Source organism: Littorina saxatilis, linkage group LG6 (assembly GCF_037325665.1).
Source record: "Littorina saxatilis isolate snail1 linkage group LG6, US_GU_Lsax_2.0, whole genome shotgun sequence".
Lineage (NCBI taxonomy): Eukaryota > Metazoa > Mollusca > Gastropoda > Littorinimorpha > Littorinidae > Littorina > Littorina saxatilis.
The window spans coordinates 30,499,030-30,511,940 of record NC_090250.1 but is presented as its reverse complement, the minus strand read 5'-3'; the positions used below and the strand labels follow the sequence as shown (position 1 = coordinate 30,511,940).

General features: G+C 44.7%; 1 protein-coding gene and 1 long non-coding RNA gene across 2 annotated transcripts in view; both read right to left on the bottom strand.

Moving 5' to 3' along the window:
• The window catches only part of LOC138968972 (E3 ubiquitin-protein ligase rnf213-alpha-like), a 158,840-nt gene that overhangs the window by 68,377 nt on the left and 77,552 nt on the right, over positions 1 to 12,911 (bottom strand). Inside the window, exons 33-34 of the mRNA XM_070341658.1 lie at positions 5,343 to 5,579; positions 3,299 to 3,427 (exon numbers count right to left, since the gene is read on the bottom strand). Coding sequence (XP_070197759.1) covers positions 3,299 to 3,427; positions 5,343 to 5,579 — 366 coding nt within the window. The remainder of the gene's footprint in view (positions 1 to 3,298; positions 3,428 to 5,342; positions 5,580 to 12,911) is intronic.
• On the bottom strand, positions 5 to 1,645 carry LOC138968975 (uncharacterized). Its single transcript, XR_011456333.1, has 2 exons — positions 726 to 1,645; positions 5 to 445 (listed from the first exon to the last, which is right to left on the bottom strand). It is a non-coding gene; the product is annotated as an uncharacterized lncRNA (long non-coding RNA).

Genomic DNA, 12,911 nt, shown 5'->3' with positions numbered 1-12,911 from the left:
GGTGTTAAATGGATCTTGACACTGCCAAGACTAATTATTATTAGTTTACAAAGCTTTTTACATCACAAAATCATTTCCGGCTTCGACCAGTACTCTAGGTCGACAACACCGCAAGAAACTCTACAGTCCAAGACGCAGACACCTTTTGGCTCAAACAAAGCAGCTTAACAGGTAAGACGAATAGGTATTCTACTGTACGTTACCCTACTGCCATCTTTCGGCTTTCAAGATGTTGGTATGGCTGTAAGTCCTTCAGACGACTGACAAGGGTGCACCAGTCCTCACGACACCGCAACCATTGCTTGACGTAGTCCTTGATCCTTCCAGTTCGTCTCGGCGGCTAACTGTAGAACTCTGCCAGCTCTCCATGCCATGGTCATGTACACCAAGCCGCAGTCACCAGTTCAGTTCAGCCTCCGTCGATGAAACCCTCCAGTTGGAAACACTGTAAAGTTTATAGTCCATAAATCAACTTGTCTTTAGTTTCTTTCACTCGCACAATAAAAATACTCACTCGTCCAACATATTAAGCTGCATGAGCCAATATAATTATTTACACGTTAATTCCTGTTTTCTAAAACCAAGAAAACGTTACGTAAAACCCTCACATGTTTAAGCAGTGTAGCACAATAGCTTAGGCCTACACAATAACGTTAAACACAGAACCAGTCACTCTTCTCACATACGACAACATGACATGAAAATATAACCGGTTTCAAACATACCTCAAAAGAGTGTAAAGCCAACATTTAGTACAGTCGCCGGCCTGGCATGAATATGAAAATGGAAGATATCACGTAGACTGATAGGGAAAGTTCGTCAGTCTTCATCCTTCTTCAGTCAGATACCTAAAACAGGAGCCCGTCTGCTAACGTGTTACGAAAAACATGAGTCGAGCTTGGCTCCTTGACGGCGACTGATTTTACAAAGTCGTTCTTGCTATGACATTGCCAGTGAGCTGTCGCCTGCATTACTTGCACGTGAAAAACCTTGTCAGTTACACAAAGGTTCAACTGCGGTCAACGCGACGGTATGCAGCCTATAGCCCTTTCCAATGTCTGACCATCGCTATAGTCTATTCTATTTACAACAATACACATTACCCCAGATACGAGTAAACCGCTTCGTAACATCACCCCCTTTCCTCAAAAGAAAATGAATTGTTGATAAAACGATGAAATTTTCTGAATCTCGATCAGAGATTATCCAAAAAGTCAAAAGAATTATATACAGGTCATGTTCAGAAGCTGTTTAAAAAAATATGAATGAAACTCGAGTAAGACCCTGGCCTTGCAAGAATATGCCAATCAACACATCAAATCAAAAATCTAATCAAATCTGAAAATGTTACTGGACAAACAGGACAAACAAAACAATCATTCACACCCGTGTAAGCGTACGTGCCTTGAGATAGAAAACAATACTGCTAAAGGGTCAAACAAACAAACACTATTGGGCGCCATTTGTTATGGAGTGGTATAGCCCTTATTGCGCCAGATGTTATGGTCCTTTATTGGCCGGTTTCTAGACAATCATAAATGCCTCTACACCACTCTATAAATTTAGTATTTGTTTACAGACTTGAATGTAATCTGAATAGTTGTCCGCTACCGTAGCTTATAAGGCACAAGCGCACACGCACTCACACACGCAAAAACCTGGTGTTAAATGGATCTTGACACTGCCAAGACTAATTATTATTAGTTTACAAAGCTTTTTACATCACAAAATCCTTTCCGGGCTTCGACCAGTACTCTAGGTCGACAACACCGCAAGAAACTCTACAGTCCAAGACGCAGACACCTTTTGGCTCAAACAAAGCAGCTTAACAGGTAAGACGAATAGGTATTCTACTGTACGTTACCCTACTGCCATCTTTCGGCTTTCAAGATGTTGGTATGGCTGTAAGTCCTTCAGACGACTGACAAGGGTGCACCAGTCCTCACGACACCGCAACCATTGCTTGACGTAGTCCTTGATCCTTCCAGTTCGTCTCGGCGGCTAACTGTAGAACCCTGCCAGCTCTCCATGCCATGGTCATGTACACCAAGCCGCAGTCACCAGTTCAGTTCAGCCTCCGTCGATGAAACCCTCCAGTTGGAAACACTGTAAAGTTTATAGTCCATAAATCAACTTGTCTTTAGTTTCTTTCACTCGCACAATAAAAATACTCACTCGTCCAACATATTAAGCTGCATGAGCCAATATAATTATTTACACGTTAATTCCTGTTTTCTAAAACCAAGAAAACGTTACGTAAAACCCTCACATGTTTAAGCAGTGTAGCACAATAGCTTAGGCCTACACAATAACGTTAAACACAGAACCAGTCACTCTTCTCACATACGACAACATGACATGAAAATATAACCGGTTTCAAACATACCTCAAAAGAGTGTAAAGCCAACATTTAGTACAGTCGCCGGCCTGGCATGAATATGAAAATGGAAGATATCACGTAGACTGATAGGGAAAGTTCGTCAGTCTTCATCCTTCTTCAGTCAGATACCTAAAACAGGAGCCCGTCTGCTAACGTGTTACGAAAAACATGAGTCGAGCTTGGCTCCTTGACGGCGACTGATTTTACAAAGTCGTTCTTGCTATGACATTGCCAGTGAGCTGTCGCCTGCATTACTTGCACGTGAAAAACCTTGTCAGTTACACAAAGGTTCAACTGCGGTCAACGCGACGGTATGCAGCCTATAGCCCTTTCCAATGTCTGACCATCGCTATAGTCTATTCTATTTACAACAATACACATTACCCCAGATACGAGTAAACCGCTTCGTAACACTCAGAAGATGTGTTGTTGTTGTTGTTGTTTTTTAACAAATGAACCTTTTAGTACTACAAACTTTCAAAGGTCTTGTTTGTTTCAATTAAGCTCGCTGTTTTCGAGATCCGTTAACTTTGACCAATATTACCGTGCCAAGTTAAAAGTTGTTTGAATCGCGAGTTGAATTTGTTATGACTGACGTGGTTGTTAAAATGGAATGTAAAACGATATAGTAAAATTTCTAACAAACTTAAAAAGAATAAGAAAAACGCCATGTGTTCTTGGACAAAAGCATATGCTAGTTCGTCGCAATGGGCCTAGAGTCTAGAGATCTTATTGGAAAAAAACTATTCATTTTGCCACATACAATATTTATTTATGCCCATAATTTCCACCTGATTTCTTTCTTGTTGATGTCATTCTCACGACTACAACCATTCTGAACATTCCAGGTTACATTTTTACTCACAAATGTGCAGCTCGTATATATTTCAAATGCGTGCAATTGACAAAAAGACCAACCTCTCCCCTGTTCAACGGCAAAGCTGGGTATTCTACGGGTGGTTGATCAAGCAGGCTTTCCCCAAGGAAGGAGAAGGGCTGTCCGGCCAACCGTACGGGAGCAATCGCATCGGAGTCATCGGAGTCCTCCTACAAGGTGAAAGATAATATGTGACAAAGAATGAAAAAAAGGGACAAATAGAATGTTGTTATTGTTAAAATATGACTCCACTGTGACCCCAAAATGTGACAGGGGTCAAGTAAACTAGAGTCATGTTGGCAGATTATCAAATCCTTGAAGTGTGCAAAGTTTCGAAGTTGTAGCTTCAAAAACGCCTGAGATAACGTCAATGCTAAGTTATCATGAATGGAACATGACCCCCTGCGACCTCTAAACTTGACGAGGGTCAATCAAGCTTTGGTCAAGTCGGGAGATTATCACACCCTAGATGTGTGCAAAGTTTCAAAGCTCTAGCTTCAAAAACATCCGAGATAACCTCAACGTCAAGTTTTTATGAAACAAACATGACCCCGCTGTGACCCCAAAATTTGACGAGGGTCAACCAAACTCGGGTCATTTCGTGGATGATCAAACCCTAAAAGTGTGCAAAGTTTCAGAGGTTTAGCTTGAAAAACATCAGAGATAACCTAAACGATAATGTTTCTGTCCACGGCCGGCCGGCCGTCTGTTCACACGGACGGACACAGATGAATACTAAGACTCACCGATTACTCAGGGGAGTCAAAAACCGAGGATCAGTCCTCGTCGAAACTACTATAAAGGCTTGAATAGCCAATATCTGAACACAGAGACGGGTCGCGCTCAGGTCTCGGCAAAGCATGCAAAAATGGGACTTAATTTGCATTAAAGGCATACACAGCCTCCTGTAAACCGTCCGTTTCTGACCACAGACCCTGTCAGGTTTTTACACACAGTAGAAACACCCTTTTGTTTAAACACTCACCGCTTCAGAACATCCTAGGTGCCCTCCGTAAAGAGCGAGCATTTTTCAAAGAATTAATTTTTGCGTGGCCAGCCGGATTGTCTGTACCACAATACAGCAAGTCGCATGGAAATCACAAACTGACGACGAAATTGTGAGAGACAAAAAAGGAAAGTGTGTGTCACGGGTCCACAATGGCTCAAGGGTAAAATAAACCACGAAATCTGGTGTGTGGTTTACGCAAGCTTAATAGCCATTCAAACGAACTGTGTCATTTTATGCTATTAAATGCTATCGTAAGTGTGTTCCATAAGGTTAGAACAGATTTTTTTCGTGAGAAGATTTAAATCGTTATGTAAACCATTTGAGGCAGACTGGGCCTTTAAACAATTTTTTTCGATTTTGCGTACATGTTTACAGTAAACATATGTTTATAATTTGGATTCAAGAAATGTTAAAAAAACAAAACACTCATTTTCGAATTTGTTATTTCAATTTAAATGAACCCACTGATTAGTTCATTTTTTAAGCTTCGGAGCTGAAATACAATCGCAAAGTCTGCACTGAGTCAAATTTAACTAAAAAATGAGATTACCGCAGTGTGGCCTCAACTTTTGTTAAAAGCCGAATGTGATGTCATCAAACACATTTGTCAAAACAATTCGGGGTGGGGGGTGGGGAAAACGTGTTGGGAGGACTGTATATGTAAAGTATATGTCCGGTAGCTTTTCTGGAATGGCTCCTCACAGACAGACAGACAGACAGACAGACGACACACACACACCATCACCCCCGGTCTCGATTCCCAGTCTTTCTGAAAGCATTTAATCAGCACTGACTTGATGTAAAAATAAAATTTGCATGTGATTGATATGTTCAAATACTTGCGGTAGTTTTTTTTCTGTCAAAAAACATCACCTGTTCTGAAGTATTTTGGATCGTGATGTTTAAGGCAATTTTAGACAGCACCAAGCCCAAAGAGAAAGATGAGTAGGTGTACACAAATCGCCACTAAAGACGCCTGCCTCTTCCCTAATACATTACATGCTAACCGGTTAAAGAAAATCTAAAAGAAGAGCGAGTGCATATTTTAAAATTAGGCAAACACTAGAGCACCTTACCTCAGTGTGCGCCCATGGCCCAATGTCCGGAACGACTGTATCTTCCCATGAAAGTGCGTCCTCTTCTTCGACCTCCGGGTCACTAATGTCATCCACAGGAAAATACAGATTTGGTGGTTTCGCCGAGTCGGCCAGGCCTTCCACTTCTTCCTCTTCTTCTTCCTCGTCTTCGTCTTCCTCGTCTTCGTCTTCCTCGCCTTCCTCGTCTCTGTGTTCTTCGCTGTCCTCTCCCTTTTCCTATTAATCAAGTTTTAAGTGATCCGCATCCTTATCTTCTTCGTGGGCATGGGTCATACACATTCTTAAATATAAAATTTCAAAAATAAATTTTGATTTAATTAATATACTTACCAACTCACATAGATAGCAATAACTTCGTTTGGTTGCTAAGACATTGAAGCACTCTTACATGGTAACATGGGGAGATAACTCTAAAACAAAACCCACATGCCATATAAGGCATGGTCCGTGGTGGTTATCTCCCCTGCCGGTGTACTGCGCATGCGCAGGATGTATACCGGTGACAATCATTCCGTCCTGAAACATATACCCCTTTATACAATTTGCGGGGCAGGCTGGGAGGGAATTCAATATGTGAGTAGGTAAGTATATTAATTAAATAAAAATTTATTTTTGAAATTTTATATTAAATTACATATTCTTACTCAACTCACATAGATAGCAGATTGCTAATCTAGGTGGTGGGTAAAAAACATACAGTTAGCATCGAGAAAGCATCTGTCCTGCTGCTACCATAGCTGGCAGGCCAAACGTTCAGTCCAGACGGGAACTTGCAACATCCCGAAGGTAAAAGTTCATGAACACATCCTCAGATGCCCAGTAGGCTGAGTCCATGACTTCTTGAAGTCAACCGGATCTTAAGACTGCCAAAGACGATGCCCAAGCCCTAAGTTCATGGGTCCGGGCTGACCGGAGAGGAAGGACTGACTGCCCCCCCCCCCCCCCTTTTCTTTGCCACCAAAGGTAAGCCTGTCTTACTAAGGTGGAGATCCATCTAATAATAATAATAAATAATAAAGTGTATTTATATTGCGCCTATCCCTTACAAAAAACAAAAATATTTGGCTCTAAGCGCATTACAACATGTGAAGGACTTGGTACAATCAAGTCTGACAAATACAACAGCACAATATACAGTCGGTCTCTTAGGTAAAAGCAGCTTCGACAGTTAAACACTTCTACTAAAAGATCCTCTAACAATTTACAAACATAGTTAAAGAACATCGAGTTAATAGGAATTAAAAAAAGGTTCTTATAATAAAACTATCTAGCGAACGACGAAGAAGAAGAAGAATAAAACTATCAATGTCAATGTATAACAAGTCATTCAACGTAAATGGCCAAAGAACAACAATAAAACAATGGTGATAAAACAGTTATACTCAATGGCTAATAACGAGGCAGAGTTAAATAGTATCGACACAAGATTAAAACAAAACATATTTCTGGAGACGAATTAACAACAATAAAGCAATGGTGATAAAACAGTTTTACTCAATGGCTAATAGCGAGGCAGAATTAAATAGTATCGACACAAGATTTAAACTAAACATATTCCTGGAGACGCATTTAATAATTATACATGTATCAAATAATCAATGTACAAAATACAGCCCTCGCAAGCAACCCGCCCCCAGCCGGCCCACAGCGCGCTACGATGGCAAGCGACCCCTCTCCTCAATGTGGCAAATACTGAACAGTGCACACAACCAATTACTCGCATATACTCGTGTCGCTCACTCGCACACACACACAAACACACACACGGACAACATCGAATCACTCGCACAGGCTAGGGGTTGAAGTATTCCCGGAAGAGGTGTGTTTTTAGAGAGGACTTGAAGGAAGGGAGAGAGGTAGAAAGGCGGACAGACATGGGCAGAGAGTTCCAAATAGAGGGAGCTGTGTAGGTAAAGGCGCGCTTGCCGAAAGCGTTCAGTTTGACGCGTGGGACAACAAGGTGCCCTGCGTCAGCGGATCTGAGGTTGCGTGTGGGGACGTGTGGCTTTAAGAGCGAAGACAGGTAAGAAGGGGCAGAGTCTTGAAGGCTACGGTAACACAGGGTAGCTATTTTATATGTTATGCGTGCTTTGATTGGTAGCCAGTGAAGGGTCATGAGGAGAGGGGTGACATGGTCGCGCTTGCGCTTGCGCAGCACAAGACGTGCTGCATTGTTCATGATGCGCTGTAGGCGGTCTAGCTTGGCGTCTGGGAGGCCGGCTAGGAGCGAGTTGCAGTAATCCAGTCTCGACAAAATAAAAGCCGAAACCAGTGTCTTGGTTGCGTCGAGGGAAAGAAGGTGTCTGATTTGGCTAATCCTCCGCATTTCAAGAAAGGCGGTTCTGCAGAGTGAGTTGATGTGGGCGTCCATTGACAGGTTACTGTCAAGGTGGACACCCAGGTTTTTTACTTTGGTGCTGAATGTGACTGTGGTATCAGAAAGGGTAAGACTGGATGATTCTGAAAGAAGCTTTAACTTTGATTGTTTGCCAACTGGCATGATCTCTGTCTTATCATCATTCATCTTGAGCTTGTTGACTGTCATCCACTGTTTGATGGAATCGCTGCATGATTCTATTGACTGCACTAACTCTGTAAACTGTTTGGTGTGTGCGGATTTTTGTAGTTGAGTGTCGTCTGCGAACATGTGGTACAGGACATTGTGGTGCTTTATGACTTTGCTTAACGGCTGCATGTACATAGTGAATAACACTGGGCCTAACACAGATCCTTGTGGGACACCATACTTTAATATGGTGTCCTCGGAGTGCTTATTCTGGATCACAACAGCCTGAGTGCGTCCAGTCAGGTAGGAGCAGAACCACCCCAGAGCCGTGCCTGTTATGCCGAATGTGGTGTTCAACCTTGCCAGCAGTATATCGTGGTCAAGGGTGTCGAACGCTGCGGATAGGTCCAACAGGGCCAGAAGCGAAACAGAGCCGCTGTCACAAGCAGTGAGAAGATCATTCGCTACCTTAAGTAGGGCTGTTTCAGTGCTGTGATCTGCGCGGTAGGCGGACTGTAATGGTTCAACCATACCTGTCTTAGCGAGATGCTCTGACAATTGGGCCAAAACAACTTTTTCAAGGACTTTCGAAACAAAAGGCAAATTGGAGACAGGGCGGTAGTTCTTGAAAGTGTTGATGTCAAGGTTAGCTTTTTTCAGGAGGGGAGTGACTACTGCATGCTTAAAAGAAGGGGGTACTTGACCGGATGTGAGGGATTGATTTATGATGTCAGTAATGACAGGGAGTAATTCCTCTAGACACTCATTTAATAGCTCTGAAGGAATTGGGTCGAGAATACAGGATTTGGGTGGAGCTTTTTCAATGATCTTCTTCACTTGTTCTTTAGTGACAGGAGAAAAATCGGTGAGGTAGGCGCCGTGAAATGGCGCATGCTCTGGATGCCCAGGAGCAGCATCAAGCTCGACTCGGATCTTCTCGATTTTTTCGGCAAAAAAGTCCCCAAACTTGTCTGGAAGGTCATCAAGAGGGACGGAGTTTGGTAGCTTTTTATTTTGAACTTTACCGAGGAGCTGCCCTGTGATCAGAAAGAGTTCTTTGCTGGAGGTGCTGTTCTCGATTTTCTGAGAAATAAACTGGTGTCTGTTCTTATCCACCATCTCTTTGACGGCCTCTCGGTGAAAAGTAAAGATTTGCCTGTGGACCGTGAGAGCCGATTTCCTCCACTCTCTCTCAGCACGACGCCGATCTTGCTTGGCTGTGGAGACCTCCGGCGTAAGCCAAGGTGCCGAGGGTCTGTCGGTGACTGTGCGTGTGGTGAGAGGGGCGTGCTTGTCCAGAATCCGGCGCAGGTCGCTGTTGTAGCTGGACACGAGGTCATGTCTGTCTAACTGGAGTGCTCTGACGTCATCCTTCAGTGCTGCCATGTCGATCCGCTTCATGTTGCGCGAGGTGACGACTCGTCTGGCAGGGCCTGGCTTCTGAAGGTCGAAGCTGAAAGAAATGACGAAGTGGTCGGAGATCAGCATGTCCTGCACAATCAGGTCTGAGACGCCGACGTCCCCGCCGACCACCACCCAGTCAAGGGTGTGTCCACGACGATGCGTCGGCCTGTCTACCAGCTGGGACAAGTTGAGAGTGGGGAGCAGTGTTTTCAGCGTGTTAGCGTTCAAGTCCGACTGTGAATCATAATGAAGGTTGATGTCTCCGACAACTACAAGATTACAGTGCAAATTGGCGTATTCGTCTAAAAGCTCTGTGAACTCAGCCAAAAACTGCGGAGTAGATAGTTTGTTCTTTTTATTGGGGGGAGGGCGGTATACACAAAGAAATGTGAGGTCTTGATTGCAATGACGGATTTTAGTCTTGCACAGTTCAAACGAAAGAAAAGGGTAGACTTTATTATGTCTTTTTCTCTTCTCGTATTGACGGAGATGAAAAGAAGCTTTTGTTTTGAGGATCTAATCGGATTAGAACGAGACAGGTATGCTTTCAAAGTTCTCACAGGACAGTTTGCGACATCCGGATCCGAAGGAGCTAGTATGGTGCTCAACGGTTTAATCTGGATTAAAGGCGAAGGTTTGTCTGGTTTTTGGTTTTTTGCTAAAAACTTCGGGCAAAACCTGAGTATAACTGAACCGTCCTTCTCAAAAGAAATGTCGCGAGGTGAGCCCGATAAGGCGTGAATCTCACTACCGCGTCTCGCAGAAGCCAGCATGACGAGAAAAGCTGCTTTTCGCGTAAGATTAGCAAGACTGGCAGAGCATAAAGGCTCAAAGTCTTGTGATCTTAAAAATTCCAGCACTAAAGGCAAATCCCATGCCGGAACAGCTGATCTTGTTTTATCAAAACAAAGAGAAGCTCCCTTTATCACACTAGAAATGAAACCTCCGAGTGAGATAGAATGTCCTAGCTGTTTCAGTGTGACTGAAATCGCCGACCTACGGACTTTTAAAGAAGGCGGCGAAACGCCCTGACTAGCGAGCCAAGACAAATGGTTTGCTACTTGAATAGAACGGGGTGACGTAGGTTTCACTCCGTTAGCCTTGCACCATTTCAACCAAGCCAACCAGTGAGAGGTATATACTGAGGAAGTAGAACCTCTATGTGAAGCCTGAATCAAATCAAGCGTAGCGGTTGAAGCCCCTGATCGTTTCAATGATTCCCGCACAGTAGCCAACCGTGAAGGGCAAGCCACTGTGGGTTCTCGTGAGGGATGCCCGATCGAGGCTGTACCAGATCGCCTCTTCTGAGATCTAGAGGAAGAGGCGGTCCGCTTGTCAGTCGCAGAAGATCCGGGTACCAAGGCTGACTCGGCCAGTTTGGAGCTACAAGGATCAGAGATGGTCTTTCCAGATCTGCTTTTCTCAAGACCCTTCCTAGAAGGGGAATCGGAGGAAAAGCGTAGGCGTGCAGACCGCTCCAGGGAATTTCCAGAGCATTGATCTCCCATGCTTCGGGATCTGGAAATGGGGAAACAAACATCGGCAGACGGCGAAAGTACCGTGTGGCGAAGAGGTCTATGGATGGCTTCTCCGCTTGAGCCCAGAGGCGGAGAAGCGCTTGATGTGTAATTGTCCATTCTGTGTGCACTATCTTGGTGGACCGACTCAGAGAGTCTGCCAAGACATTCAGCCTTCCCGGAAGGTACTTTGCTGACAGAACTACACCGTGGTTGTGACTCCACATCAAAATCTCGCATGCCCGATGCGATAGAGGCAGAGAGCGAGATCCCCCTTGTTTGTTCAGATAAGACACCACTGTGGTGTTGTCGGAGTGAACCAGAACATGTTCTCCCCTGAGAAAGGGAAGAAATTCCGTCAAAGCTAGAAAGACTTCTTTCAGCTCCAGCAGGTTTATATGCCATTTGACTTGCATCTGAGTCCACAGACCGAAGGTCGTGTGGTCGTCCAGGTGAGCCCCCCACCCCTCGAGCGAGGCATCTGTGAACAAGAGCTTCGAAGGAGGGGAAAGAACTATGGGAACTCCCTGAGCGAGCCAAGCTGTGACCAGCCATTGCTTGGTCGTGTCTATGAACCAGTCTTGAAGTGAGACTAGCGTCTCCCAGTTCTGAGACCGTGGATCCCACCTGGAGTTCAGCGCTTTCTGAAAAGGGCGCTTGTGAAGCCTGCCCAAATGAGTCAGAGGAGCCAGCGATTCCATCTGTCCTAGGATGGACGTCAGAGACCTGACCGAGGCCATAGAAAGATCCGCTGTGGCACTTATGTGATCCTGGATCTTAATTATCCTCCTCTGTGAAGGCTGAACAGTCCAATCTACAGTGTTGAACACCATTCCCAGATACGTGAAGTTCTGGGAAGGTGTCAACTCGGACTTCTTGTTGTTGATTCTGAAGCCTAGCTCCGCTGCCTCCTGCAGAACGATCTGCGTGTGGCTGAGACACAGAGATTGTGCCTGGTTCAGAATCAACCAGTCGTCCAGGTACGTCCGTAGACGTATACCCTGACCCCAGATTAGAGCGCAAAACTGGCGAACTACCATCGTGAAGATCCAGGGAGCCAGGGAAAGACCGAAAGGAAGAGCTCTGAATTGAAAAATCCTGTCGCCCCAAACAAAGCGGAGCCATTTCCGGTCTGTTTGGTGCATCAGGATGTGGAAGTAAACGTCGGAAAGGTCTATGGAGGTGACCCAATCGAAAGGCCTGAGGGCCTGCCTCACTGAGGTGGGTGTCTCCATGGCAAACTTGATCTTTCTCAGAAAAACGTTTAACTGAGAAAGATCCAGCACCGGACGCCATCCTCCCGAGGCTTTTGGAACGACAAACAGACGTCCGTAAAAGCCTGGGGAGGCATGATCCCAAACCTCTTCCACCGCTTGCTTCTGTATGAGCAGTTCCACTTCTGCCTGAGCAGCCCCTCTGGCTTCCGGTCTGGCCGGAAACCGAAAAGAAGGAGGGGTTCTGGACAAAGGAGCCTTTAAATTACATATTCTTACTCCGAATCACATAAAAGCATTGACGCAGTCTTACATGCTAAAGGTCTGAAAAGGCTACCCGTCTTAAACAATTTTAAAGGGGAGCAACCCAACACAAAAAGTGTAAATACAGGCATGGCAATGACCACCTACCCGGGGAGATACCTCCCATCCGGGTTACGTGACGTCACTTCCCCTGTAAACACCACATGTCTTCATACGACATTTCAGCCTACAGCAGAGAGGTCGTCGAATTTTTGGCTCCGTGTGTGGCTGAGTGCTGGTGTTTGTAAGGACACCCACCGGCCGCCTAACCCGTCTTAACGGCTTGCCTTTACGTGTTTGGTGAGCTCTTTCCATTTTGGTCATTATTTTGACAAGAATGTTGTTGTAGTTGCTGACTTTTCGTCCGTTTTGCGGACTTGTAAAAAAAATTTTCAGTAACGCATTTTGGGGCTCCATGTTTGCTTGTCAGCTTAGCTGACGGCGAATGTGGCACGGCCTATATTTGGGTTAGGTAAACCTTATTTTACCTCTTTACTTGCCTTCTGCTTTGTTAGTTGGTAAGCGCTTCCTTTTTTAGTCATTAGTTTGACAGGAAGTTTGTTGTAGTTGCTAAATTTTTCGTCCGTTTTGGACTTGTTAATTT